Here is a 24,767-nt window from a genome sequence, read left to right as displayed (position 1 = left end):
CCACACCTGTTGCAGATATTAACTCAGGAGATTTAGAATGTCTTCCCTTTACTCTTGCTATTAGTTCTACCCTTCCTGACAAGAGGAGAGTGGTAATTTTGCAAAACGAAACTTGTCTTATTCCTGGAGTCATTGCCCCAGAAGTCTTACTCCCATAAAGAGCACCCACTGACGGCTGTACCTTTTCTTCCCCATATCTTGTCTCCTTAGGCTTGAGAAAGTGTTTTGCTTTGTTTTGTAGTGACAGGGTCTCACTATGTATTCCTTACTGGCTTAGAACTCTCTGTAAACTAGGCTGCTCGAACTCACTGCTTCCCCAGTGTTGGAACTAACAGTGTCTTTGCAAACAAAATTGGTAGAAGCCAAGCTGTCACTCTGCCTTGGGTGCTGTAATATTCTGTTCTGGTGTTTCTGCTGGGACCTTGGGTTTGAAAAGGGTCTTTGTGTACTACTCAGCACTTGTTCTGTGGTTTTTGCAGGAGACAGAGCCCCGGATGTGGACATATGTTTATCCTGCCAAGTACTCAGACATCAAATCAGAGGATGATCGGTGGAAAGAGGAGCGAGACCGGAAATTAAAGGAGGAAAGGAGTCGGAGTAAGGACTCTGTTCCCAAGGAAGATGGGAAAGAGAGCACAAGTACTGAGTGCAAGCTACCCGCCTCCGAGGAGTCCCGCCTTGGAAGCAAGGAGCCCCGGCCAAGTGTCCATGTGCCTGTGTCCTCCCCCCTGCCCCAGCACCAGTCCTACATCCCCTACATGCACGGCTACTCTTACAGCCAGTCCTATGACCCCAACCACCCCAGCTACCGGGGCATGCCTGCTGTGATGATGCAGAACTACCCAGGTACAGTACCTAGTGCTGGCTCTGCTGCTCTCGGGGAAGGGAGATGAGCAGATTTCCAATCCAGGGCTTTGTTGCTTTGGTTCTAAGTGTCAGTGAGACTGGCTTGGATGACAGTCCTTTTATTTTCAATGTGCACCTGCTATGAAGTTGCCACTCTAACCTTAAATGACCCTAATTACAGTCGGAAACACCACCTCTCCTGTGCTCCAGCTTTTCTCGATTATCAGTGGTAAAACTCCTGTGCACCACAGCCAGCTTCTCTCTGCTGGAATTTCTTTCGACATGCACTCTGATTTGTGCTGTATGCAAGGCACTGTGGGGAATACTAAAGAAATAGAAGAGACTAGTTCCCTCCACTCAAGGACCTCACAGCTTCATACAGCAGGAGCAATACATGTGACACGTAAGATTCAAACCAGAACAACGCAGGCATTCATCTTTGAGGCTCTGCTCAGCTGGGAGATCAGAAAGCTGGCAGGGATGCAGAGAGCAGTTTGAAGTCAGCTGGGGGGATGTCCAGTAGGTTCAGCTTGAGAAAAATTAGTTCTTACACTGCTGACAATGAGTTCTCAGTGGGTCGAGGGTTAATGTTTTTAACTTGTTAGAAAAAAATGTTTGTATTCAACTCTCCTCACTAGAGCCCGGTAGGATTCCTCTGGGGTGGAAGGGAACTTCAGGATTGTTGTTGTTGTTTCGTTGGTTGGTTTGAGGTTGGGGAGGGGGCTTCTTATTGTTGTTTTCCTGAGACAGGATTTCACTCTGTAGCCCTGGCTGGCCTGGAACTCACTGTGTAGAACAAGCTGGCCTCGAACTCAGACAGCTCCACCTGCCTCTCTCCTGAGTGCTGGATTAAGGCGAGCATGTACCACCATGCCTGGCCATAATGTAGTCTTCCAGCACACACACTCAGTGTCCAGGTAATGGCATCCCACGTGTACAGCTTTGTCTTCTCCTCTTTGGCGCTGCATGAAATATGTAATAGGTTTTCGAGATTGTAGCCACTCGACTGAGCTGCAGTACCCAAGAATTTATGCCTTCTGTGTGACTGGACATCTAGAATCCAGCCTGCCCTACTCTGCCCTGCCCTCCTCAGCTTCTGTCCCTGTTTTCCATTTAGATCTGCCCGAGCACTCACAGCTCTCAGCCGTCTGGAGCAGGTAGTCTTGACATTCTGCTGGCATTATCATAGGATAAATTCTAAACACAAATAAGCTTTTCAAACAGATACAGGAGATCATCTCACCCTTGTGGTACACCTTACCATCTATATAAAAATAAGAGTTCCGCCGGGTGCACACGCCTTTAATCCCAGCACTCGGGAGGCAGAACCAGGTGGATCCCTGTGAGTTCGAGGCCAGCCTGGTCTACAGAGCAAGCTCCAGGACAGGCACCAAAACTCACGGAGAAACCCTGTCTCAGAAAATAATAAAATAATAATAATAAGAGTTCCATTGGTTGAGGCACTGTCTTGAATGATTTATGCACCTTTTTACTTACTCTGGTATTTTTGTAGTTGAGACAGGGTCTTGTTATGTAGCCCTGGCTAGCCTATAATTAACTATATGGTGTAGGCTAGCCTCCAACTTTCCTCCTCTTTCTTCTTGCCTCTACTCCTAAGTACTGGAATTACATGCATATGCCACCACCCCCAGCTTGTGTGTGTTCTTATGCATATGTATGCATATATGTCAGAGGTCAATGTCACTTGTCTTCTTCAGCTGCTCTCCAACTTATTTTTTGAAACAGGATCTCTCACTGAACCTGGAGCTCACTGATTATGCTAGACTGACTTGCAGTGAGCCCCAGGGATTCTCCTGGGTATCTTCACAATGCTAGAATTATAGGTCCATAGTCTTTGCTTCTACCATGTTGGTTTCAGGGACCAAACTTTGTTGTCAGCCTTGGTACCTGATGCCTTTGCCTACTGAGTGAGCCCTCTGTGGGTCTTGTTTTAAGATTTTTTTTATTTATGTGTATGAGTGTTTGCCTGCTCTGTGCATGCCTGGTATCCAAGGAGGCCAGAAAAGGTGTTAGGTCCCCTGGAACTAGGGTTACAAACCACTCTGAGCTGTCATGTGGGTGTTAGAGATGCAGCCTGGGTCCTTCACAGTAACAAAGTATTCTTAACCACTGAATCATCTCTCCAGCCTCACTGGTTTTGAGACGTAGTCTGGCCATGTAACCCCGGCTGACCTTGAACTCATCTTCCTGCCTTGGCCTTCTCAGTGCTTCAAGTTCACATTGTTTGTTTGTTGGCTGCGTACTCTGAACTAGAATTTACTGTAGTGCAGGCTAGCCTCCTTGAAACAGTCCTCTTAACTTTTGTCTCCCAAGTACTGGGAGTAGAGCACTATACCTAGCTCATGTTACCTTTTTGTATTGCTATCTTTTTTTTTTAGGTTGATTTATGAGTATGTGTGTGTGATAGGTGCATGTAAGCACAGTGTTTGCAGAGGCCAGAAGAGGACATCAGCTCCCCTGGAGCTGGAGTTACAGATGGCTGCCTAATGTGGGTCCTAAGAATTGAACCCAGATCCTCTGGAAGAATAATTGTTCTTAACCACTGAACCACCACTCCAACACCACTACCACCACCACCCCTTTTTCATCTTTTTTTTTTCTCCCCAAAATAGGGTCTTTCTGTGTAACCTTGGCTGTCCTGGAACTCGCTCTGTAGACCCTAGACCCGGCTGGTATTGAACTCAAAGAGTTCTGTCTGCCTCTGCCCCTGGAGTGCTGGAATTAAAGGCATGTACCACCACACTGGCCTACCACCCTTTTTTTAAATAAAGAAAAATAAAGTCTCACTATGTAACCTGGCTAGCTTGGAACTCCCTCTATATGGACCAGACTGGCTTCAACCTCACATAGATGTACCTGCCTCTGCCCTACTGTGTGGTGGGATCAAACTTAGGTCATCAGTCCTAGAAGCAAGTGTTTTTACCCACTGAGCCATCACAATGGCCCTTGTTTTGTTTTGGGGGATAGGATCTTGTCTAGGCTCACATTTAACTCACAGTTCTGCCCCACAGTTCTGTAACTGCACTGTTGGGATTACAGATGTGTGTGCCATCGTGCATGGCTGATACATTCATTCTGATGATAAAGAAACTGAGACTCAAAAAGCTTGTCACTTTATTCAGGGTTATTCAGCCCAAGGCTGTCTGACTAAATCCTTTGATCTTTCAACTTTATCATATGACTCTAAGATAGCATCATCAGGAGCCATAGGAGATCTGAGAAGTCAGCTGTGGGAAACTGAGTGCCATATTCTGTATCCCTTCACCTGTTCTTCCTGTAGAGCTTGTTCAGAAGCCAGGAGTGTCCTCCCAGAGATGCTGTGGTCGAAGGTGTCTCAGATGATGCCGAAGAGCTGATGCCGCCTGACCACACTCACTAGCGCGGTTCCTTCTGTCAGCCTCAGTTCTTTGACTGCTCCATCTCTCCTTCCCTAGGTTCCTATTTGCCTTCCAGCTACTCTTTCTCACCCTATGGCAGCAAGGTCTCAGGTGGCGAGGATGCTGACAAGGCACGTGCCAGCCCCAGCGTGAGCTGTAAAGCCAGCTCAGAGTCCAAAGCCCTGGACATCTTGCAGCAACATGCCAGTCACTACAAAAGCAAGTCTCCCACGGTAAGTGGGGCATGCAGCCCAGGTCCTGTCCAAAGAGCAAGAAATCAAGATCCACAGCATGGGAGAAGTGGGCAAGTTCAGGTTCTGACGACAGTGCAGCTTGGCTGACTTGACATTGACCCCATGGGAGCACCCCCTTTATTTATAAATACCCTGCATTTTTAAGACTCATAATGTAGGGCCCTGGTTAGATCACTAGTGTGTATATATCTCATTATAGTACCTTTATGTGTTTCCTTTCCTTTCCAGATAAGTGATAAAAGTTCTCAGGAGAGAGATCGGGGAGGCTGTGGGGTAGTTGGGGGTGGTGGCAGCTGTAGCAGTGTTGGGGGAGCAGGAGGTGGTGACAGGAATGTCGACCGGCCCCGCACTTCCCCTTCCCAGCGCCTGATGTCCACACCCCACCACCACCATCACTTGGGCTACTCCTTGCTCCCAGCACAGTACAGCCTACCCTATGCCGCAGGTAAGGCTCTTGTCCTCATCACCTCTGGTTTGGTTTCCTTTCAGTTAGTAGCACCTGTAGCAAGGCCCCTCAAACTTGTAATTTGAGATGATTCCCACCACTTGGGATGTTGAAGCAGGAGCATAAAAATCAATTCAAGGAGGGCTGTGAGATGACTTGGTAAAGCACTTGCCTTGTGAGTGTGGGGACCTGAATTCAGTCCTCAAAACCCATGTAAAAAGACAGATGTGGTGGTGTGTGCTTGTAACTACAGTGGTTAGGTGGGAGGAAAATCAGGCAGATCCCACTAGCCTAGCCTACTTGGCAAAGTTCCAGGCCAGTGAAAGACCTTGTCTTAAATAAAAGGTAGACAGCACATGAGGAATGGCACCCAAGGTTGTCCCGTGACCTCCACACACTCAGGTGTGCAACGCACACAGGCATGCTCGCTCACTCGCCTTCTTGTGAGATGGACCCTGTCTTAAACAAAACACAAAGGAATGTCCACTTTGTCCTGAGTTCCAGAGCCCCTGCAGTAGGCCTACATGTATTTCCTCCCTGGGAGCTTGGGAACTTTCATCTTCAGCAGAGTAGGAACAGGTGTTTCCACTGCTGAAAAGAAGCAGTTGAAAACCAAGCTGTACCCCTCACCCACTAGATCTGGCCAAGTATCAGGGTTGTTTGGTTTTCTGTCAGCACCCCAAAAATTCAGTGGCGTTAGGGGAACCTAAGGGGAAATTCCTCCCTATATTCAGCCAACTGGTGGAGTGTGGAGGGCGATTTCCTGAGTGCTACATTAAATATGTTCTCTGCTTGCCCAGGGCTTTCTTCTACAGCCATTGTTGCCAGCCAGCAAGGCTCAACTCCCTCACTCTACCCACCCCCCAGGAGGTGAGAATGGTAAGTAGCTTTTGTTAATTTGGGGTAACAAATTAACAGGGGTAGCTGCTACCTGGATCACAGAATCCCTGTGGTGCCCAACTGAGGGGTAACCGTGTGAGGTCAGTGGTCTGGAAAAGGGGGCCCGCCTGTGGCACTGGCCTCTTACGAAACTGTGTACATCTGAGGGCCTGTGGAGGAGGCAGCACTAGCTGGCTTTCCCTGCAGTTCTTTTTGTGTGTGTGTGTGGAGGGGGGGGGGGGGGATTGTTGTTGTTTTATTTATTGTTGACAGCGGTGCATATGTGCAGAGGTCGGAGAACAGCTTACAGGGAGTTCCTTCCTCTAGATGGAGGATGGAACTCCGCTTGGGCTTGGCAGCAAGCACCCTTACACCATCTCACCAGCCTCCGCTCGTTTCCTTAGAGCGCCATCTTGTGGGTGTGATACCAAGCAGGCCACAATTACCTGTTGACCTGTCATTTTTCCTTTGCAGAACACCAAGTGCCCAGATGAAGTCAGCTTCGTGGGCCAGCCTGGCTCATTTGAGGTGGTGCTGGAGGTGCCATTTTACCCTCAGTTACACGGTGCTGATCATCCTGTTTGCCATTCCTACCGTGACTGAAGGCAGACCCTTGGCTGTCTCACCTCCACCTGACCCTTCCTCTTCCTCAGGAGCTGAAGAACTGGTACTTTGCAAAAATATTTATTCTCTCAGCCACAGTTAAGACTGATGTGGCATCTGTGGAGATGAAGGCGTAGGAGCAACGGAGGGAACAGAGCCTCATCCCAGAGAAGTTACTGCTCTGTTAACCCAGCCCCTAGTCTACCGCCAGAGCAGTACCCTACACACACCTGGGAGGGACCCCAAGCATGGGGTGAGGTCTGAAGACAGCACAGCAGCCACGCCCCTTTCATTGTCATTACCACCATCAACAAGATTCCCTGTCTCCTCAGTGGTCTGGGCCCTGGGAACTGGCAGCACGTGGAGAAATTAGAATCTCAGGAAAGAAGTTGGGGGCTGTTTTCCCTGTGATTGTGAAGACGAGGTCTTCAAGCATGGAGACATCCTCCTCTAATATTAGCACAGATGAACGCTCAGAGCCTAACCTGTAAGGGGAGAGTAAGGCATTTGCCCCACCCCTCGAGGCCCCAGAGCCTTGTGCTCCTGTTAGGCAGAAGGTAGGGTTCTAGCACCAGCACAGGGTTCCCTGGGGATGCTGGGAGGAGCTGGAGCATAAGTGGAGTCTGTGAAATTGAACCTGCTTCCTCACCAAAATTCCTGCCGCTTTTCATCTCCCAACTCCTTGCCCTTTCTCTTTCTTTTTAACCCCTTGGTGCCTTTTCCAGGGGCAGGGGGAATCCCCATACTGACCTCTTCTACTGCTTGGCTCTTACAACTCAGGCAGAGTAGACTTCTCCCAGCACGGGTAACCTTGGAGTCTGCCACATCACTTTAGGGCACGAACCAGAAGGCAGGCTGTAGGAACACCCGGCAGTTCTTGGAGACATTCAGTCTTCTGAGTATCTTTCTCATTTAGGGTCACAAATGTGTACAGCCCAGTTCCTCTGTCTAAAGGTACATGATTTTATACAGTTCATTCTGTAACTCCTTGTGTGCCAATGTGAGGCGTGTCTTTGTAACACACATTTTTGTTTTAGGGGCCACTGGCCAAGGATTTGCTCCTTAGACCCTGAAATAGCATATTCAAGCATTATATACCCAAGCCACAGAGTGGACACAGTGGGATGGGGCTTTGGGGTGCAGACATGTCTCTGTTCCCCTGAGCTGCAAAGTTGTGTGCTGGGAAAGTGATGACCTAGCTTTACTGGAGTCACTTCTTCCCAGAATGTGGGATGCTTTTTAGCTCTCTGCTATTGCGGGGTATCATCCCTTTGTTCCCCTCCCCTCTTGTCTTTACCCTCTGGGCTGCAAGAGAGAGAAAGGTCTACAGATAGCAGTCTGGGCTAACAGGGAGCTTGTCACAAGAATGTCAGAAATGACACTTTGAGGATGGCTGACTTCTTTGGGAGAATGAGGTGGTGGGAGCTGGTAAGCACAAAGCCCAAGGAAAGGTGGTTCCCAAGGACCTGGGAGCCCTCCCTGTGGACAGACAGGCTTGGGGTGTTGGCACCTCCTACCTACGCACCTTTCCCGATTCCAAGTCCTTATTTTTGTTCAAGCTGGGTTCTGGGCACTTGAAAAACTCTTTTGTTTTCGACCTGTTGGCTGGACCCCAAGCAGCCCTTCCCTCACCACCATCATCCCCTGTGCCCATGTTGTCCCAGAAAGCAGTACTTTGGGCAGTGACCCCCTTTCATTCATGGAAGTAGATATTGGAGACACCATCCTACCTAACCCATTACCCATTCTAAGAGGGTGACTGGCTTTCAGCCTGATTATGCCTCCCCAAAAACTCCAGTGAATAGAGCCAGGTGCCCATCTGTTCCTGTTTGTTTCTTAAATACTGTTGGTGTTTTGTATGTATCTGTGGCACTGGCTTGCAATGTGCTTTGTACATATTGTAAAGGAACCATTGGAGCAATTTTCTTTTTCATTGGGAAGGCACGACCCACATTCCTGCCTTTTCTACTTCATTTTATAACAGAGGCTGTATTTGCAAGACAGCCTTAGGTTCTGCAGAAGGGAACAGGTTTCTCTCTCTCTCCTCTCTCTCCTCCCTCCCTCCCTCCCTCCCCCTCTCTCTCTCTCTCTCTCTCTCTCTCTCTCTCTCTCTCTCTCTCTCTCTCTCTCTCTCTCTCTCTCAAAAAGTCAGCTCTTTGATCCCTCTATCCAAGTGCCCCTTGAAGAACAGGCCCTGCCCTGGAGTGAGATTAGCAGTAGAAAAATGACACTGTGTTCTCAGCCTGCTCCTCCTGGTCCCCATCTGAGTCCGGTCTTCTCCTGAAATAGTGTCACATAGCTGCAGCTGTGGAGATCCTGACTAGTGCTGAGTGATTGGCTGTCCACCTCCACACTCCACAGGGGGAACTACCTGTGACACCTAGTCAGACACAAGATCTGGTCCAGTCTGCCAAGCCTCTCACTGAGCCACCCCTGCCCATGCCCTTGGTGTTCAGTAATCTCTGAGACCCATGTGGAGAAGCTACAAGTAGGGGCCTCACCCCAAAGAGGGCAGCCACAGCTTGACAGCTGCTGCCTAGGATTCCTGTCTGCTTCCTCAATGGTGTGCCAGTTCCCTTCAGCTCTTCCCTGTCTTATACATGTACATGTGCTCTCCTCTTAGCCTACACTGGCCATACGTCTCCAGGTCAAAGAAACACACAGAGAAGGTTAAGAAGGTACCCTCTACAATAACCATTTCATGCATCTCCTCTCCAGGCTCCAGGGTGGGGTGGGGGACTTAGCTTAAGGGAGTTGGGAGTTAAGACTGCAGAAGGGCTAGAGAACTGGATATAGGTTTGAGGCCTCCTCGTCACTTACTACCCCATATACCCTATCATTGTGTACTCTGATGCCCCTCAAGATTCAGCTGGGCAGCTAGCTGGCCCATAATTCTGGGCCTTTGTCATTTATTACTAGGGCATCCTAGGTAACTTTCCAGTGATTCCCTGCCATGGCCCTCCCAGGCCTTGTCCCCAGCCCCTCCTGCCCCAGCCCACCCGCTTGCCTTGGTGCTCAGCCCTCCCATTGGGAGCAGGTTGGGGCAAGCTGGAGGCCCGGGCTGGAGGGGCAGTGTTGCTGTTCATAGCTTTTGTTCCATTGGCGTTGCTCTGTTGGATTTAATTTCAGTCTTCCTGATTCTTCCCTTCTGTAAAGTGTACATTACCAAGTTCCTTGTTTTTTTATATATATATATATATATATATAAATATATATATATACAAACTGTACTCTTTTTGCCTTTGTACATTCAGGCAAGAAGAGAAAATAAATCTTTTTAAGAGACAATCACAAATCTGTGAGGGCTGCTGGTTATTTCTCCTGGATTTGCTGCTGAGCTGCTGCTGCCTCCTCCCCTAGCTGTCCTATCCCCTCGGCTTCCGTGTCTCTCTCTAGTCCTGCTCCATGTGCATCCTCAGCGTCACCTCCACTGGCTGACAGCAAGCTGTTGAATCCAGTGTGCAGACTACTTTCCCTTGGAGCCTTTTCCTGCCCAGCATTGTTTTCTGGCTTGGCCACTGGCTGATTCTTTATCCTGGCCTCTTCTTTTTACCCTTGGATCCCATTCACCAAAGTGGCTTTGGACGCCTGGGTACTCTGAGACCTGCCTCTCAGAGGCCCTGACTTTGGACATTCATTCCTCTATGAAACTATGCAGCTGGGAGCTCTCTGCCTGAGATTTTGCACTACTTAAACCTGCCTGGGACTTAGAATGGAAGGTTTTAGGAACAAGTGGGAAAATGACCCCCCAGCACTCCACCCCACACACACCCCACCCATCCTAGCCTCCGAAGTCTGCTGGTCCAGGAACCACTCCTGGACTCCCGTTGTTACCCTATGAGATCAAGGGCTTTTGATGAGACTCTCAAAGAGTGGTACCCTTCAGAAACACAGCCCAGCCAAACCATGTTCAGGCTTTCTCTTCCTGACCTTCCTCCTCCCCCTTCTCCACTTTGTCTCTACTTCCTTTTCTTAATTGGCTTTGGAATTGAAGTCTATTTTTAAATTATTTGTTGTATTTATTGAATAAAGTTTTTAATGTCCCTGTTCTTACATTTAGACTAAAGTTTGCCTTTCACGTATCTCCCTTTCCTAGCCCCTCTTCACCATCCCCAGATTTTCTACCTTCTAAGTTGCTTTTTCAAATGAAGTGCTGCTGCCTACTTCCCATGATTAGGTACTGTCAGTGGTGGTCTTCAACAGCCCAGTTTGTGTGTGTGACAGGTAGGTATATAGTTTCCAGGTCAGCCCATTTTACCAGCTGTAAACAGGAAACATCAACATACAGCAGCAGAAACTGTTTCCCTCGGCTTTGCAAGCTTGGGCTGAAAAGTTAAAGAACTCAGTGAGTCTTGTTTCTTTGTTAGCCCTGTTGATTTGTAAATGGATTGCTCAGATTTTACAATTGAATCATGACCTCCCTTGCTACCTTTAGGCTACCTCTAGGAGTCATCTGTTTGATGGAGGGTATTTCCAAACCAATTATAATTTCAGCTCACTTTGAAGGAATACCATGTGCAGGTGGAGCCCAAGTTTAGTGACTTGGTAAATAAAACACAGGTAAGCGCCATGAAAAAAGTTGAAAATGGGTCAAGTGTATGGAGAAACTAAGGGTTGACTATAAGGCACTTGCAAATCCATTGGTAGAAGAACATTGCCTTGAGGGGAAGGGATTTAACATGCATGGGGAGAAACCTGAGAAGTGAGGTGATGAGAGTGCTTAGCCCCCTCTCCAGGACCAGAGAAATGAGTCTTCAAGCTAGTGGTAAAAAGAGACTAGAAGACATGCCTTAGGAACACTGGGCTCCAAAAGGAGGAAAAGAATGTGCTGTTTCTTCCAAAGACCTTAGAGTGTTACAAGTTAAGGCCAGAGCTATAGCGACCTTAAGTCAAAAAAGAAAAAGGGAAAGAAAAAAAAAAAGACTTCAGGGATAAAGTTAGCACCATGAAAATCTAAAACCTAGTGTTAAGCCCCAGCCTTCTATTAACAACTGGAATTCTGGGTTAGCTGCTACCACACAGGAAAGTGTTATGTATACACCTCTCTCCAAGGGCACTTGGTGTCTCCCTAGCAACCCCACATTTCAGTGGAACATGGCCCCAGAGACGAGCAGGTCTTTCCCTGGGAAGTGTATATCACACCTGTATTATGTTTAGATCTGGTAGTGGTAGGGAAGTTGGTCCTGATACAGGAATAAAGAACAGACCAACCACAACTTTAAATCAGTTTATTGACACAGTAACACAACACACTTGCCTCCCTGACACCCCCACACCCAATGTAGATCTCTCTCCCTTCTTTTCCCTTTAGAACACACTGTTTGGTGAAGCAGTAAAGGGCAGGCCACTTCTGCAGTCCAGCCTACCCTGAGCCCGGTAGAGCGGGCACTGCTTGGAACCTGTTGGGGAGGCAGTCAGTACTATGCTTGGCCAGCCAGAGGCATCCTGTCCTAAGAACAGATTCCCCCACAAATCCCAAGCCCTGAGTTTGCTAGGCTTCCTCTCAGCTCTTGCTAGAAAAGAGATCTTGGGGCCTGGGCCATGGAAGCAAGAACTCCGATGGTAACTTGAGATGTAGTTTGGCTAGTTTCTTAAGGCCCAGGCACCCCCAAAAAAGCCCTGGTGGTGGGGGGTGAATTTCAATGCCCCTATTTAAAATGCACTGGTAACATTAAACAGATTAAGCCAGCTTAACCAAATGCCAGAATAACACTAAGCTGTAAAGAAAGCAAGGTCAGACCTGCTTACACCAGGCCAGACACAAAATGCCAAGAAGCCCAAGGTGGAGTGTCAAAAACAACCCAAGGACACTGCCCAGGAGCTAAAAAGCCTGTACTCAGGAGCCCCGGGTGACAGGAAGCAAAGAAAGAAAATACCTAAGTCTTAAAAACCAAAAAAAGAAAGCCCAACCGCAAGGAAACCCGAGCCTAACAGTGCTGCCCACCAGCCCCTGCCCCTGGACCAGGCAGTCTCTCCCGCTCCAGGCAATTTCCTCCCCTAGGCTAGATGGAGCACACCATAGAGCAGTTTAAAAAGCTTCTAATGCCAGTTCATAAACATCTTCATTTACTATTGGTGATTACATGTGAATAATATGCTTATACTGTTCTTTATGGAAAACAATTTCAACGAGTCAACTCCGAGAACACAACCCTCAACCTGAGCCCTCAATGTCCTTCCCTAGACAGCCAGAAACACTCATTTGTCCCAGGGCTGCCTAACTTCCCCTCTTGCCCCACTGTGGCTCTTGGGCAAAGCATCCTCTATGACCATTAGTCCTCATCAGACAAGTTCTGGTCCAGGGGGTAAACCATGAACATCACATCTGGCCGAGAGGGGACACAGGGATGACCTGGACGCACAATCTCAAAGCCCAAGAAGCTGAATGTCTTCAGGAGTGGAGCTGCAGAAAGGAATCATAGAAAGGGGAGTCTCAAATCCAGGGAAAATCCCAAAGATGAAACAAAGTAAGAGGGTCTCAGGCACTCCCCCTTGGCCATAACTCTCCCAGTTTGTAGGGCAAGTGTGCACAGTGCACAGCCCTCTGCTTCCACCCCAGGCCCCACTAGCTGGGCTGTAGGCCTCAAATGGTTTTGACTGCTCACCTCTGTCTTCCCGGCCCTTCCTGAAGCAGATGAAGACGTAGTTCACTTTCATCTTCTCCTCAGCAAACTCTAGCAGTGCTAATAATCTGCAGAAACAAAGCACTGCTCAGGTCCATCCACTGCCACCTCTGCAGACCTCCACCCCACCCCCAAAAGGGCCTCTGGAGCCTAAGAGCCAGCAAGGTTGATACAGAATCTCCAGAAAAAGGGCCCCAATCTAGAGCCCTATATTAAGAGAAAAATAAGTCACAGATGGGGCGGGGGTGGGAGTGGGGTCTCTCTCCCTATAATAGAGTTCTTCAACTACCTGAAAGTAATACTGTCTTAACTAGTGCAGGTCACAGGACAATGTGGGGCCTTCAACAGAACCCAGTTCACTGTGGGTATTACACTAGGCCCAGGTATGGTGGTTCACTCCTTTAATCCCAGCACTGGAGAGGCAAAGGCAGGTGATCTCTGTGAGTTTGAGACCAGCCTGGTCTACAGAGTGAGAGCCTATCTCAAAAGAAAAATTGAGGTCAGTCAAGAGAATTGTCTGGGACTGACTTTTACAGATAGGCTGCTTATAGAGCAGTGCCCAATCCAATGAAACCCTACCCCTCTACCTGTATTCCCTGGCCTTTGGAACTGCACCTTTGTATGGTGGCTCAAGGGGAACTGACAGCTGCTGATTAGCTGGTGGGTAACGGGTTAATATATTAACTGTTTGCTTTAATTGTATCTAGAGCAGGCCTGATTTACTGGCTAAAAATAACCTATAACAAAGCATTATCTACTTGGAGAGTCTAGAGCTAAGGAAGAAGGTGTAGACTCCCCTATAACGCTGCTATCCCTAATAACCATTTTCTTTATTGTCTCCTTACCCTTCTTTGCTCCCATCAGCTAATAATCCATCTGGGATTTCTATAAACAGGCTCTGGCTGGACAGGACTGCATCCCAGGAAGAGACTTTCACCTCGGTGACCTCATACTGGAAGTGCACGATGTGAGGCTTCCCATCGTTCACAGGGAGGTCCTGGGTTACAGTGAGCTTCTCGTCCTGAGAAGGAAGGTTAGGGCAGAGGACAGGATCAGTCTACATGCTACATCCTATGTTCCCTAAACCAGAGGGTGCTGCTATCTATCCCTTGAACCATTCTCAGGGTGGCATGGATCATGGGGCATGTCAGAAATACAGACCTCCTTGTGAGCCAAGAATGGCTGCTATTGGTAAAAGCAGCACTTGGTTGGGAAAGGAAATCTTTACTAAGAACCAAGTGCTAATAAGCACTGTGCAAAGTACTAGTCATGTATTAATATCTCCACCTTAAAGATGAGGTAACAAGGCAAGAGCAACTTAGTAGCAGGCCCAGTTGAGATTAAAACCTAGGTCTCCATGACCTGAAAGCCTGTCAGGGCTTTCCCTTCCCTTTCTTAAGAGAAAATGTCAAAAACAAATGAAATTCCAGGACTGTTGGACTAGAGACTGAGGCAGGAGGATTATGAGTTAAAGGCCAGCCTGGAATACACAACAAGACCGTTTTGTTTTGTTTCTTGTTCTTTGTTTTTGAGAGAGGGTCTCACTATATAGCCCTGGCTGGCCTGGAACTCCTAGAGATCTACCTGCCTTTGCTCCTTCCTAAGTGTTGAAATTAAAGGTATATGCTACCATGTGTGGCCTAAGACCTTGCCTTTAAAAATTTTTTTTTTTTTAATAGCCAGGCAGCAGTGGTGCATGCCTTTAATCCCAGCACTCGGGAGGCAGAGCTAGGTGGATCTCTGTGAGTTCTAGGCCAGCCTGGGCTACAGAACGAGACCCAGGACAGACACCAAAACTACATAAAGAAACCCTGTCTCGAAAAACCAAAAAAAAGAAAAACACAAAATTTTTTTACATGAACGATAGCTGCACATTGCAGTACACACCTGTAATCCCAGCATTCAGGAGTTAAAGTCAAGTCCTTGCACACAGAACTCAGATGCCCTATTAACTTTCCATTCCCAGCCTAAGAAAGAAGCTGGACCAGGTCCTGGGCCTCAATCAACAACAGATTAAAAGACAACAAATAGTACTAATGTTTTTCCTCTAGGATTTCAGAAAAGGCATAAAGCAGCTTCAGTTGAAAAAAGTTACCAGTTCCCGTTTTCTCTTAGTCACCCTATCACCTCTAAGAGAAAACTAAGGAAAAACTGCAGGATTTGAGAGAGCTCAATGGGATCTAGAAGGCTCCACCCAAGCTTCTATACCCAAATCCTCCTTACCTTATATATTAGAGCTGAGAGAGAAGGATCCCTGCCGCCCCCTCGCCCACCGGGGATCTTCGACAGTGGGTGAGGGGCATCAGGAGCACCACAGAGGCCCTGGAACAATGTGCCTGCAGCACTGGAGCTGGGGACAGTTACTCAAAGGCAAAATACTACTGCAAGAGACAGAAGGTCAGAAAGTAAACACCCAGACATTTAGCCCGTGCCCCTTCAGCCCTCCTGCTGCCTAAACAATATTCTAAGGCTACACCACTGCTCAAGGTTTTTTTTACTTGAACTTGCAGAATGCTAGTTTTTTGGGTCAAGAAGCATAAAGAGTCCCAGAAAGCCAAGGGAGCGTCTGACCTATCAAACATCTGTGAGTTCTGACACAGAAATCTTCAGCCTCATGTCCCCCAGCCAGTCTCTCCTTGAACCAGCCATGCCTTAGCCACCTATGTGGTACAGTCACTAAGCTTCAAAAGGAGTGGCAACATGGACTGGGTGCTAGGGGCTGAGAAACTAACAAGGCCACTCACTCTCCCATCCTCATTTCCAGAAAGGAATTGCAATTTAAAAAAAAAAAAAGGCCCAGATTGTTCTAGGTTTATGAATGAACTAAATCTTGGATTTGGCTCCAGAGTACCATGGTCTGTCTCTGATCTGCCACTAAATTCTGGGCCTTCCACTTTTTCAGGTCCCTTCTTGACCTAAGCATGAGAACATGGATATACTGACACTGTCAAAACAGACACAGGTGTAAGAAAAGGGGTATCTGTGCTGAGCCCCGAATAAGGAGCCAAGACTCAAATGGCTTACAGATGTTTAAAAGCTCTCCAGGACGACCACATGGATACCCTATCTGGCAGCCACTTTAATCTTCAGGCAGACACAAAAGGGTTTCAGATCTGCTCCACTGCCCTCTTTGGTTCTGATTTAATGGCAGGGAAAGAGGAAAACTGTGTGCATCATGACTCAGCAACAGGCCTATCCCATAGCCACAACATAACACACAAACACAGGGGAACCAGGAGTGAACAGGAATGCTACAGCCAGCACACACAACTACAGAACTTTTGTTGTTGTTGTTGTAGTTTCTGTTTTTTGAGACAGGGTTTCTCTGTATAGTCCTGGCTGTCCTGGAACTCGATTTGTAGGCCAGGCTGGCCTTGAACTCACCAAGATCCATCTGTCTCTGCCTCTCAAGTGCTGGGATTTAAGATGTGTGCCACCACTGCCTGGCTACAGAACTGTTTTTTAGCAATGTCATGCTGGCAACTTGAATAAGCCAAGTGTGGTATATCTACACTACAGAAAGCTACATATGCTGGAAATTGGGGTTTTCCTCCCTGAAATGGTGTGTGGCATATTGGTTGGAGTTCTTTCAAATGAAAAACAACAAAACTAAATATACCATCTAGTCATTTAACCACTAACTGGTCTGTATCAGCTTTCCAGTTCAGGCAAGAAGTCCAAGCCCACCATGGCTCAGCTCTAAGGGATTCCAACTGGGGGTTCTAAAAGCATATGTAAATGAGAAATGGAGTTCCTGGGGTGGCATTCACATCTGCAGATGGTTATATATACCTACCTCCTGCCTCCTGGAAATCCTCAGGGAATACTTCTCAACTGCCTTACCAACAGCTACTGGGCAAGGATGGGAGTTATTTTCTACTTTACACAAAGTTATTGTGACTTCCCCTTCTAAAGTGGTAAAGAGCGGAATAGCATTGTTCAGGCAACCAAAAAAAGAAAAAGAAAAAGCAAATCAGGAGTTTCCTATGGAAAGACACAAACCCCATCTGAGGCTTCCCTTCTCCACCCTTGGTTGAAGTTCTTCTGTGGGGGTACCAGAAGACTGGGCCACTGGAGAAGCTAGCTGACTGGCTGGCTAGCTTACAGTGATTGGCAGAGCTACCCCTAGGACTGGGCAAATCAAATACCCTCTGTGACAGGTAAGAAGGTATCTTGTATACTAGAACTGTTTGGGTTCACAAAACAACTAGATCACCAAGGCCCTTGTAATTCTAGAATTCTGCTGCCAGACTTCTACTTGACTGACCTAACTGAACTTAAGCCCCACATTCCAACCAGCATCCTGATTCATACCTAATTCACACTCAGAAATGGCAGAAACCAGGGGCCACCCCAGAAAGGATCACAGTATGGGGGGCAGGACACAATCTCTTGTTTTCCCAGAAATAACTCCTGGAGCCTGCATCTTTTCCTACACTAATCTGTGATACTTCTGGTTTCTTTATATCTCCAAGTAAATGCAATAAAGTCCACGCCTTGTTAACAGATTACTTCCCTCCACACACACAAGATCATCACATACAAACTCTGCTATTCCCCTGTAAAAAGCCTGCAGAAGGCATGTGTGTACACAGGGATCCAGGTCCAGTTCCCTAACAGAAATAACTGAGTGGACATGAGTTCATAAAAATTATATTCACTGTCCATTATAATGCATTGTTTAGTTACTCAAAGTGAATGGCAGATTACACTTAAAATACCTGATTGTCATTTCTGAAGGGAAGGGATGAAGGATGGACAGCAACTATGGGACATGAAATTACCTAGCAACAACCACCTTTTCTGATACTTTAATGTTCAAACAAGATACCAAAATCTATAGCCCTGGATGTCCTGGAACTCACTCTATAAACCAGACTGGCCTTGAACTCACAGAGATCCACCTGCCTCTGCCTCCACAGGCATATGCCACTACCATCCAGAAAATGTGGTTTCTTAAAGACAAGTCTTTGACACAAAATACAAAGGCTTTCATATTCTATTTGTTTTTGTTTTTTTCAGCTTTTGTCAATCCTTCCACAGATTTTAGTTACTCCTCTAGGGGGCAGAAATGGCCCAATCCCTTCCACAAAAGACAAAAACCAAAACCGAGGATTTCTGTTCCTTCTAGCATGAGATGAGAGAGATGATCAACAGGTAACGATTTGCCACTAAGTCTCATGACCTGAGTACAACCCCCTGACCCCACGTGGGAAAATGAACAGGCTCTGACCTCCATACACACTATACACATGCACACACAAGAGATGAATGAACTTAGCATTTTTTAAAGAAGTTTAAGGCCAGAAGCTGAAAAGATTAAGTCAAATATATTATACTGTACCCAACATCCAGCTGGCCCAGTAGTCCTGCTTTTTAGAAAATAGACCACACTGGAAATGAAGGTGTCCGGGATCCACATCCAAGGCAACTCCCAAGACAATGGGAGCTTAGGGCTGGTACTGTGCCTGTTTCCTCAGCTGTTAAAGAATCTGCCCCTGGAACCACACCTCAGATCATCTAGTACCATATACAGTTCACTTACTGTCCATAATTCACAGCATCTGTGAGCTGAGTGTGCATGCCTGCCTAGTAAGCATGGCTCTAGGTTTGATTCTCCAGCAATCAATTCATCAATGAAATGTCCTTAGCAAGCCATGATTTCATATGACTACTATCATGCAGTATATGTAGCAGATGTATACCTGGGAAATGTTGATGCTAAGTCAAATTTTTATCAGATTTTTAGAATCTTGACCGCATTTACTAATTAATTAAAAGAATTAACCTTATTTTTTCCTGTGTATGTGTGTTGAAAGAGGGTCTCATTTAGCTTTTGCTGGCCTCAAACTCACTATGTACGTGAGGATGACCTTGAACTTCTGATCCTTCTGCCTCTACCTCCCAAGTGCTGAGATTACAGGTGTGCACCACCACACCAGATCTATCTTTAAATACAATGACACAGGACTTCTGGGGCTGGAGATGTAGCTCAGTGGTAGCATTTGCCTGAAATGTACAAAGCCATTTTGTGGGTCTGAGTGAGCCCCAGTACCACAAGGAAAAGGAAAAACTCAACAAGTGACTCATTTGTAGCCCCAGGTCTCTGGAGACTGAAGCAGGAGACTGCTGTGAAGTCAAAGCTAACCCAAGCTACACAGTGATTTTGGACAGTGAGACCCTGTCTCAAAAAACAAAAAAACTTCCAGCTCACTTTGTCATCCCACCCCCTTCTCTTTTATTTTTAGCCTGCACAAAGCACAACCTAATCTAACAAATACTTGGAATTCAAATTCTCTGATAGTATAATTTTTCACTCCAATGCAGTGGTCTCCTCAACCCAGTCAAGTCTCCCTTTCATAATTTTTCACTCCAATGCAGTGGTCTCCTCAACCCAGTCAAGTCTCCCTTTCATCCCCACTGCCTGTCAGAGACGATCATCTGGCCTTGGTAATACCAAAATCACACTCCCTGTATTCTACATTCATTCTCTCCACTTCTTCTGACCCATCCATGTCTCAGGCCCTGCTTCACACAACACCCAGGGCACCCTTAGTTCCCTCACCCAGGCTGCTTGTACCCTAAGACTTGGAATATCTCTGATGAGTAATCCTTACGTAAAGCAAGACTAATCCAGAGCTACAAGCAACTTAGCAAAAAGGACCTAAGCAGAAAGATAGAAAGCGTCAGCTACCTTCAATCTAAGGTGACCGCAAAGGCTGATTTCCAACTGTCAATTCCTCTCAGTATCGGAGAGAGAGGCTTTGATTGGTGCCAGGCATAAGTCACTAAGTCACTTCACCAGGGCTGTTATATGCTCCAAAGGGAGTCTACTTAATCAGCATAATTATAAGAAAATGACATCACCACTCTGAATCATAGGCTGAAAGCAAAATTGGGTTTTGGTTGATTTTCCACAAGAAACATACATCAGATGGCAGCCAGAAAATCTGTGCCCCTGATGTTTGCTAATCGCACAGCTAACTGGTACATCTGCCAATGGCAGACACCACCGTATTGCCACCTGTGGTTGCTAGATAGCTTAAGCAACTGTACTATATTGTACAGTACTTGAAGACATTTTTATCAGTGTAGTTTATACTGTTAGCTCTTCACAGTCCAACCTCCCCTCTGAGGGAGGGCAGGATTACATCATTGTTTATATAGTATCAAAGGCCTAGGAATTTTCGTAAAGCTTTTCTTACACAGGGCATTTGCTGCTCCTAGCAGGAAACTGTCTTGCTCAAATAACCAAATTCTTGCTCATCAACTGAGCCATTACAGTCTGCTTTACAACTTCCTTCCTGTCTTTTTTTTTTCATTGTTGTAGTTTGCAAAGTCTTACTGATCATGTAGCCCTGGCTGGTCTCAAACTCACTATGTAGACCAGCTTGCCTTGAAACTTACAGAGATCTGTCTGCTGATGCCTCCAGAGTGCTGGGATTAAAGGCTTGAGCCACCATGCCCAGCCCTATCACTTTTAATGAACCTTCCAAGTCATGGCATCAACATGAATTACCACTGTATACCAGTTTAAAACAGAATGAATGGCTTCTTCCAGAAATACTCATTTGTAACATGCCTCTGCCCTACTCTTCCGTCTCCTTCATATATATATGCACAGCTCTAGGGCTAAATTTGGATTTCTTGGCAGAATGGGGAATTGCTATTATTAGTCCCCATTGCTTTCTAAAGCGCATACCCAATGTAGGGGTATTTCTGCCTAGACTAGTTGCCAGTCTCTCTACTGCCCCACACTCAACAAGCAAAACTGCTGAGAAAGGGGGAATAAAAAAACCAAACTATCTGGGAAGAGAGAAATTCCATTACAGAGGAATGCAGTGAAGGTACTATTGGTAGCCCTGAAGTGCTCTTGGGCCCTCCCTACCCCTAAAAAACCACCTGTGGAACCTAATGTTTCTCCCTAAAGCCCATCACACAGATTGACTACAGTATGGCTAACGAAGCCAGTGTTGACTATATTCCCCTTTATTACAAAAAAAAAAAAAAATTCCATATACTGTACTGTCACAGGGTCCCAAACAGGCCCTACACAGATACTGTGTCCACAGTCCCTACAACTCCAGGCAGAGAAAGGTCACAAAATTTGATTTCCTCTTCAATTTAAACCTATTGTTGAAAACACATAATAAAGGGGTCTTGTACTTGCTCTTCTTCCCTCCCCCACCATCAGGAATTCTGACATTTTGGAGATACTAATCTGACTGCTAGAAAGGAAGCGCCTTGTTTTCAAAACACTGCCAACTCTTCTGCAACAATTTCTTCCAGGAAAGTAGTCTTCCCTCTCCTGAATTTTTCACAGGGGCCAGGGAAGTTGGAAAGCCCATCCCCCATCCAATGGGAACTAAACTCTCAGCCAGCTCCCTACACTGCACATTCAAAACACCAACACTGCCTGGGAAGAACATCCGGCTGTTATCAGAACCCGTAGTTAGGACTCCAACAGGATTCCTTTCAGAAAGTTAAGGGCCAGCAGAGAAGGCTGGGAAGGACACTATGGAAACAAGATTGCCATAAAGCAAAGAAACCAGACACCCTATATACCCCACCCCACCCCCAGGCCAAAGGAGACGAGCCGGATCCAAGGACCAGCTTGCCCAGGCCCTGGCAGGCCAGCTGACTCCTCCCTCCACCTGCCTCACATAGCCAAGCCCCTCAAATTACCAACACACTAAAGCAAGGGCCCTGGAGACAAGCGAGCCTGTTTTGCCACTTGGGCAGCTGGAAGAAACCTTAAGCTAACTCAACCCTCTTCTTTTTACACGTAAGCACATTGGCTAAGTGAGGCATAATTGGAACTCAGCTAAGACTCAATTAGTGAAGGCCCCTAAGTGTTGGTTTCAAATACTCCAATGTCTGGCTCAAGCTGCAAAGGACTTGGCACTTAGACCCAATCAGTCCAAAGGACTCCTGAGAATGACTGCTGAAATGCCTCACTTCCAACCCCCAGAGAAAAACCCCATTTCACGTATCCTCAAACCTTGCCCTCCATCCTCCACACACACAGCTTTCCAGACCACAACAGCACCTTTTGCATCTTGCATCATCCAAGTATACACCCACCTCCTGAGCTGGGAAGGACTGGTTAATGAAAATGGAATCAAAGAATGGAATGTAGTGAGGGACCTATAATGGAAAGTCTCGGAAAAGGAAAAGGAAAAAGCAGAATGGGACTGTAGGCAAAGAGCGTTTGGCAGGTTGGTGATAATGGCTCAAACACAACCATAACAAACCAGGAAATAGGGATTAAATTTCCTATATGGAGAGAAGAAATGGGGATAGAAGACTAGGTAAGATTTTGAGAATTAGGAAAAGAAAATGACTAAATGGAGCAATAAGGGTAGGAAGTAAAGGAGAATTTCCTTTCTTATTTTTTTGAAAGACAAGGTTTCTCTGTGTAGCTCTGGCTGTCCTGGAACTCACTATGTAGACCAGACTAGCCTCGAACTCAGAGATCCACCTGCCTCTGCCTCCTGAGGCTTGTGATTAAAGACTTGTGCCACCACTGCTGCTTTTTTTTTTTTCTTCCAAGACAGGGTTTTTCTGTGTATCCCTGAACTCACTTTGTAGACCAGGCTAGCCCTTGAACTCACAGAGATCCGCCTGCCTCTGCCTCCTGAATGCTGGGACTAAAGGCTCTCCACCACCGCCTGGCCAGTTTCCTTCTTAACAGAGGAAGACTAAGGAATCCCTAAAGATGAAGTAAGTAGAGGAAAGGCTGCCACTGCAGGAATGTGATGAGAAAGGCCAAGCCTTCTTAGGGTGAAAGCGACAGCATTTTTCAACCCAGGCTCTACATGAGAATTAACTGGCTCACCAGGCTCTACCCTAGGCTAAATGGAGTAATCTGTGAAGGGGAAGAACAGATAACATTGATTGATTGATTGATTGATTGATTGAAGATATACTGAAATGTGAGGAAAACGGTTGGAAAAGAAGATAGTGCTGCCGGACAAGTAGAAACGAGGAAGTTACAAGATCGTTTAGGGTAAAAGGAGCCCAAGCTTTGAGGGGAACATCAACAATAAAGATGGCACTTGTAGGAGGAAGCCATGTCTGGTTGTGGAGCATTGTGGCACAGTTTAAGGAATGGATCTGCTTGCTGAAGGTCAGAGGCCATAAAAGTCCAATGGGGACAAAAGATCAAAATGAGTTTCCAAAAAGTTTTGGAGGGGTCAGCAACAAGCCCTATGGGAGAAGGGGGGTGTGAGGAATCATATCTGAATTGCTATTGGAAGCCACTTTAATAGATAAGCTAGTGGGGTTAAAAATCATGAAGAGTTGGAAAGTTATGGAATATTTTGGAGAAGAGAATATGGGGCAGAAATATGGGATATCTGGGGGAAGTGGAAAAAAAGAGAAAGGGAATAGAGGGATGAGTTCTTCCTACTTTGTTGAGAGGGTAGAGGATATAAATTAAGAAATCCACTCCATTTCAAAACAATGTGCCTCCCCTCTCTCTTCAAACCACGGGGGAAACTGGGACTGGGCCTTTAAGTAGGCAAAGGCTCAGTCCTGTTCTGAAGGCCCTGGAGCGAAGTTTAAAGATCTTCCCAGGAAAGGGGACAGGCTAAGTTGTGTGGTGTAAGGATTTTAAAGATGGGGGTTAAGAGAAGGCAAGAGAGTCCCAAGTAAGGCTTCATGATGTTTAAAGGGTTGGAGTATGTAGAAGAAGAGAGTTGGGGACATCACTAAGAAAACAGGATGGAGGGCAAGAATGGAGTCCAAAGTGTTTGAGAAATAAAAGGAATGAGGTTCCCAGACAGGAAAATGGGGCCTAACTGGAGAAAGATGGAGAGGGAAAGTGGGACGGACCAAGGGGTGACTGGACATCCAAAGGAGGGTGGGAATGGGGGTGAGGGGTCGGGGTCGAACTGAAAACTGCGGGGCAGAGCCCGCCTTGGCCAGGCAGGGCTGAGAGGGGAGCCAGGCTGGGGTGCAGTTTCCACTAGAGAACGGATTTAAAGCGATTAAAGTGACTTGTGGAGGAGTAAGAAAGATTTAGGGAAGGTAGAACCAATTCGGGGACTATGTGGGAGAAAGCCCAGGATGGGGAAACGGGCACCGTTCCGCTGGGCTTAAGAAAAAGGGGCGACTGGCTGGGTCCACGTTTGGGGGGGGGGCGCTTTGGGCGAGCAGGAAGCCCGGATGAGGGGGATGGGCCGGGCTGGAGGAAGGGGGTAAAGGACGGAAGGAGGCCCAATTTCAGGGCTGGGGCTAGGTGGCAGGGGTGGCGAAGGGGGCCAGTGGGAGCGGATGGAGCCCCCTGGGGGCCGGAGACTGGCTGCTTGAAGGAGGAGAAGGAGGCCTCTGGAGCTGCGGCGGAGGGTGGGGGCGGGGAGCCTGCGCCGGGCCGTTACCTGTCCTGGGTGTTTATCATCCTCGGTGGCTCTGCTCAGGGTGGGAGGAGGCGGCGCGGGGAGTGGGTAGGTGGACGAGTGGGTGGGTGTGGGGTCGCGCGCGCGGGCCGGTCTCTGCGGGCTAAGTCCCTGTCAGGCCGCGGGCCGAGAGCCCTCCTCTTGCCTCAGCGAGCGCCTGCCTCCAACTGACCCTCCCCGGCCGCCGCCGAGCAACCGCCCCGCCCCCGAGTGCCTCATCTGCATAACCCCACCCCAGCGCCGCTTGGTGTCCTGGGAAACTGGGGCCCACAACAAAGGGCAGAGCGCCGCCCCGCCCAGGCGCAGGCGTACCAGGCTGG

General features: G+C 47.4%; 2 protein-coding genes across 4 annotated transcripts in view; one reads left to right on the top strand and one right to left on the bottom strand.

The window, feature by feature from the left end:
- Positions 1 to 8,475, top strand: part of Znf609 (zinc finger protein 609) — a 147,803-nt gene extending 139,328 nt beyond the window's left edge. For 2 of the 3 annotated variants that reach the window (XM_059268129.1, XM_059268130.1), the window contains exons 6-10: positions 480 to 846; positions 4,302 to 4,477; positions 4,727 to 4,943; positions 5,744 to 5,822; positions 6,297 to 8,475. In XM_059268129.1, the coding sequence (XP_059124112.1) occupies positions 480 to 846; positions 4,302 to 4,477; positions 4,727 to 4,943; positions 5,744 to 5,817 (834 nt within the window). In that variant the 3' untranslated portion in view covers positions 5,818 to 5,822; positions 6,297 to 8,475. The remainder of the gene's footprint in view (positions 1 to 479; positions 847 to 4,301; positions 4,478 to 4,726; positions 4,944 to 5,743; positions 5,823 to 6,296) is intronic. The other variant, XM_059268131.1, reaches the window with a different exon arrangement.
- Positions 8,476 to 11,638: 3,163 nt separating this feature from the next.
- Oaz2 (ornithine decarboxylase antizyme 2) lies at positions 11,639 to 24,662 on the bottom strand. Its single transcript, XM_059268128.1, is given in 6 exon segments — positions 11,639 to 12,828; positions 13,031 to 13,116; positions 13,894 to 14,069; positions 15,272 to 15,352; positions 15,354 to 15,429; positions 24,430 to 24,662. Coding segments are annotated over 6 exon segments (570 nt in total). The 5' UTR covers positions 24,450 to 24,662; the 3' UTR covers positions 11,639 to 12,697.
- Positions 24,663 to 24,767: the final 105 nt, after the last annotated feature.

Source organism: Peromyscus eremicus, chromosome 7 (genome assembly GCF_949786415.1).
Source record: "Peromyscus eremicus chromosome 7, PerEre_H2_v1, whole genome shotgun sequence".
Taxonomy (NCBI): domain Eukaryota; kingdom Metazoa; phylum Chordata; class Mammalia; order Rodentia; family Cricetidae; genus Peromyscus; species Peromyscus eremicus.
The sequence above is the reverse complement of the archived record's forward strand: the minus strand, read 5'-3'. Positions and strand labels throughout refer to the sequence as shown.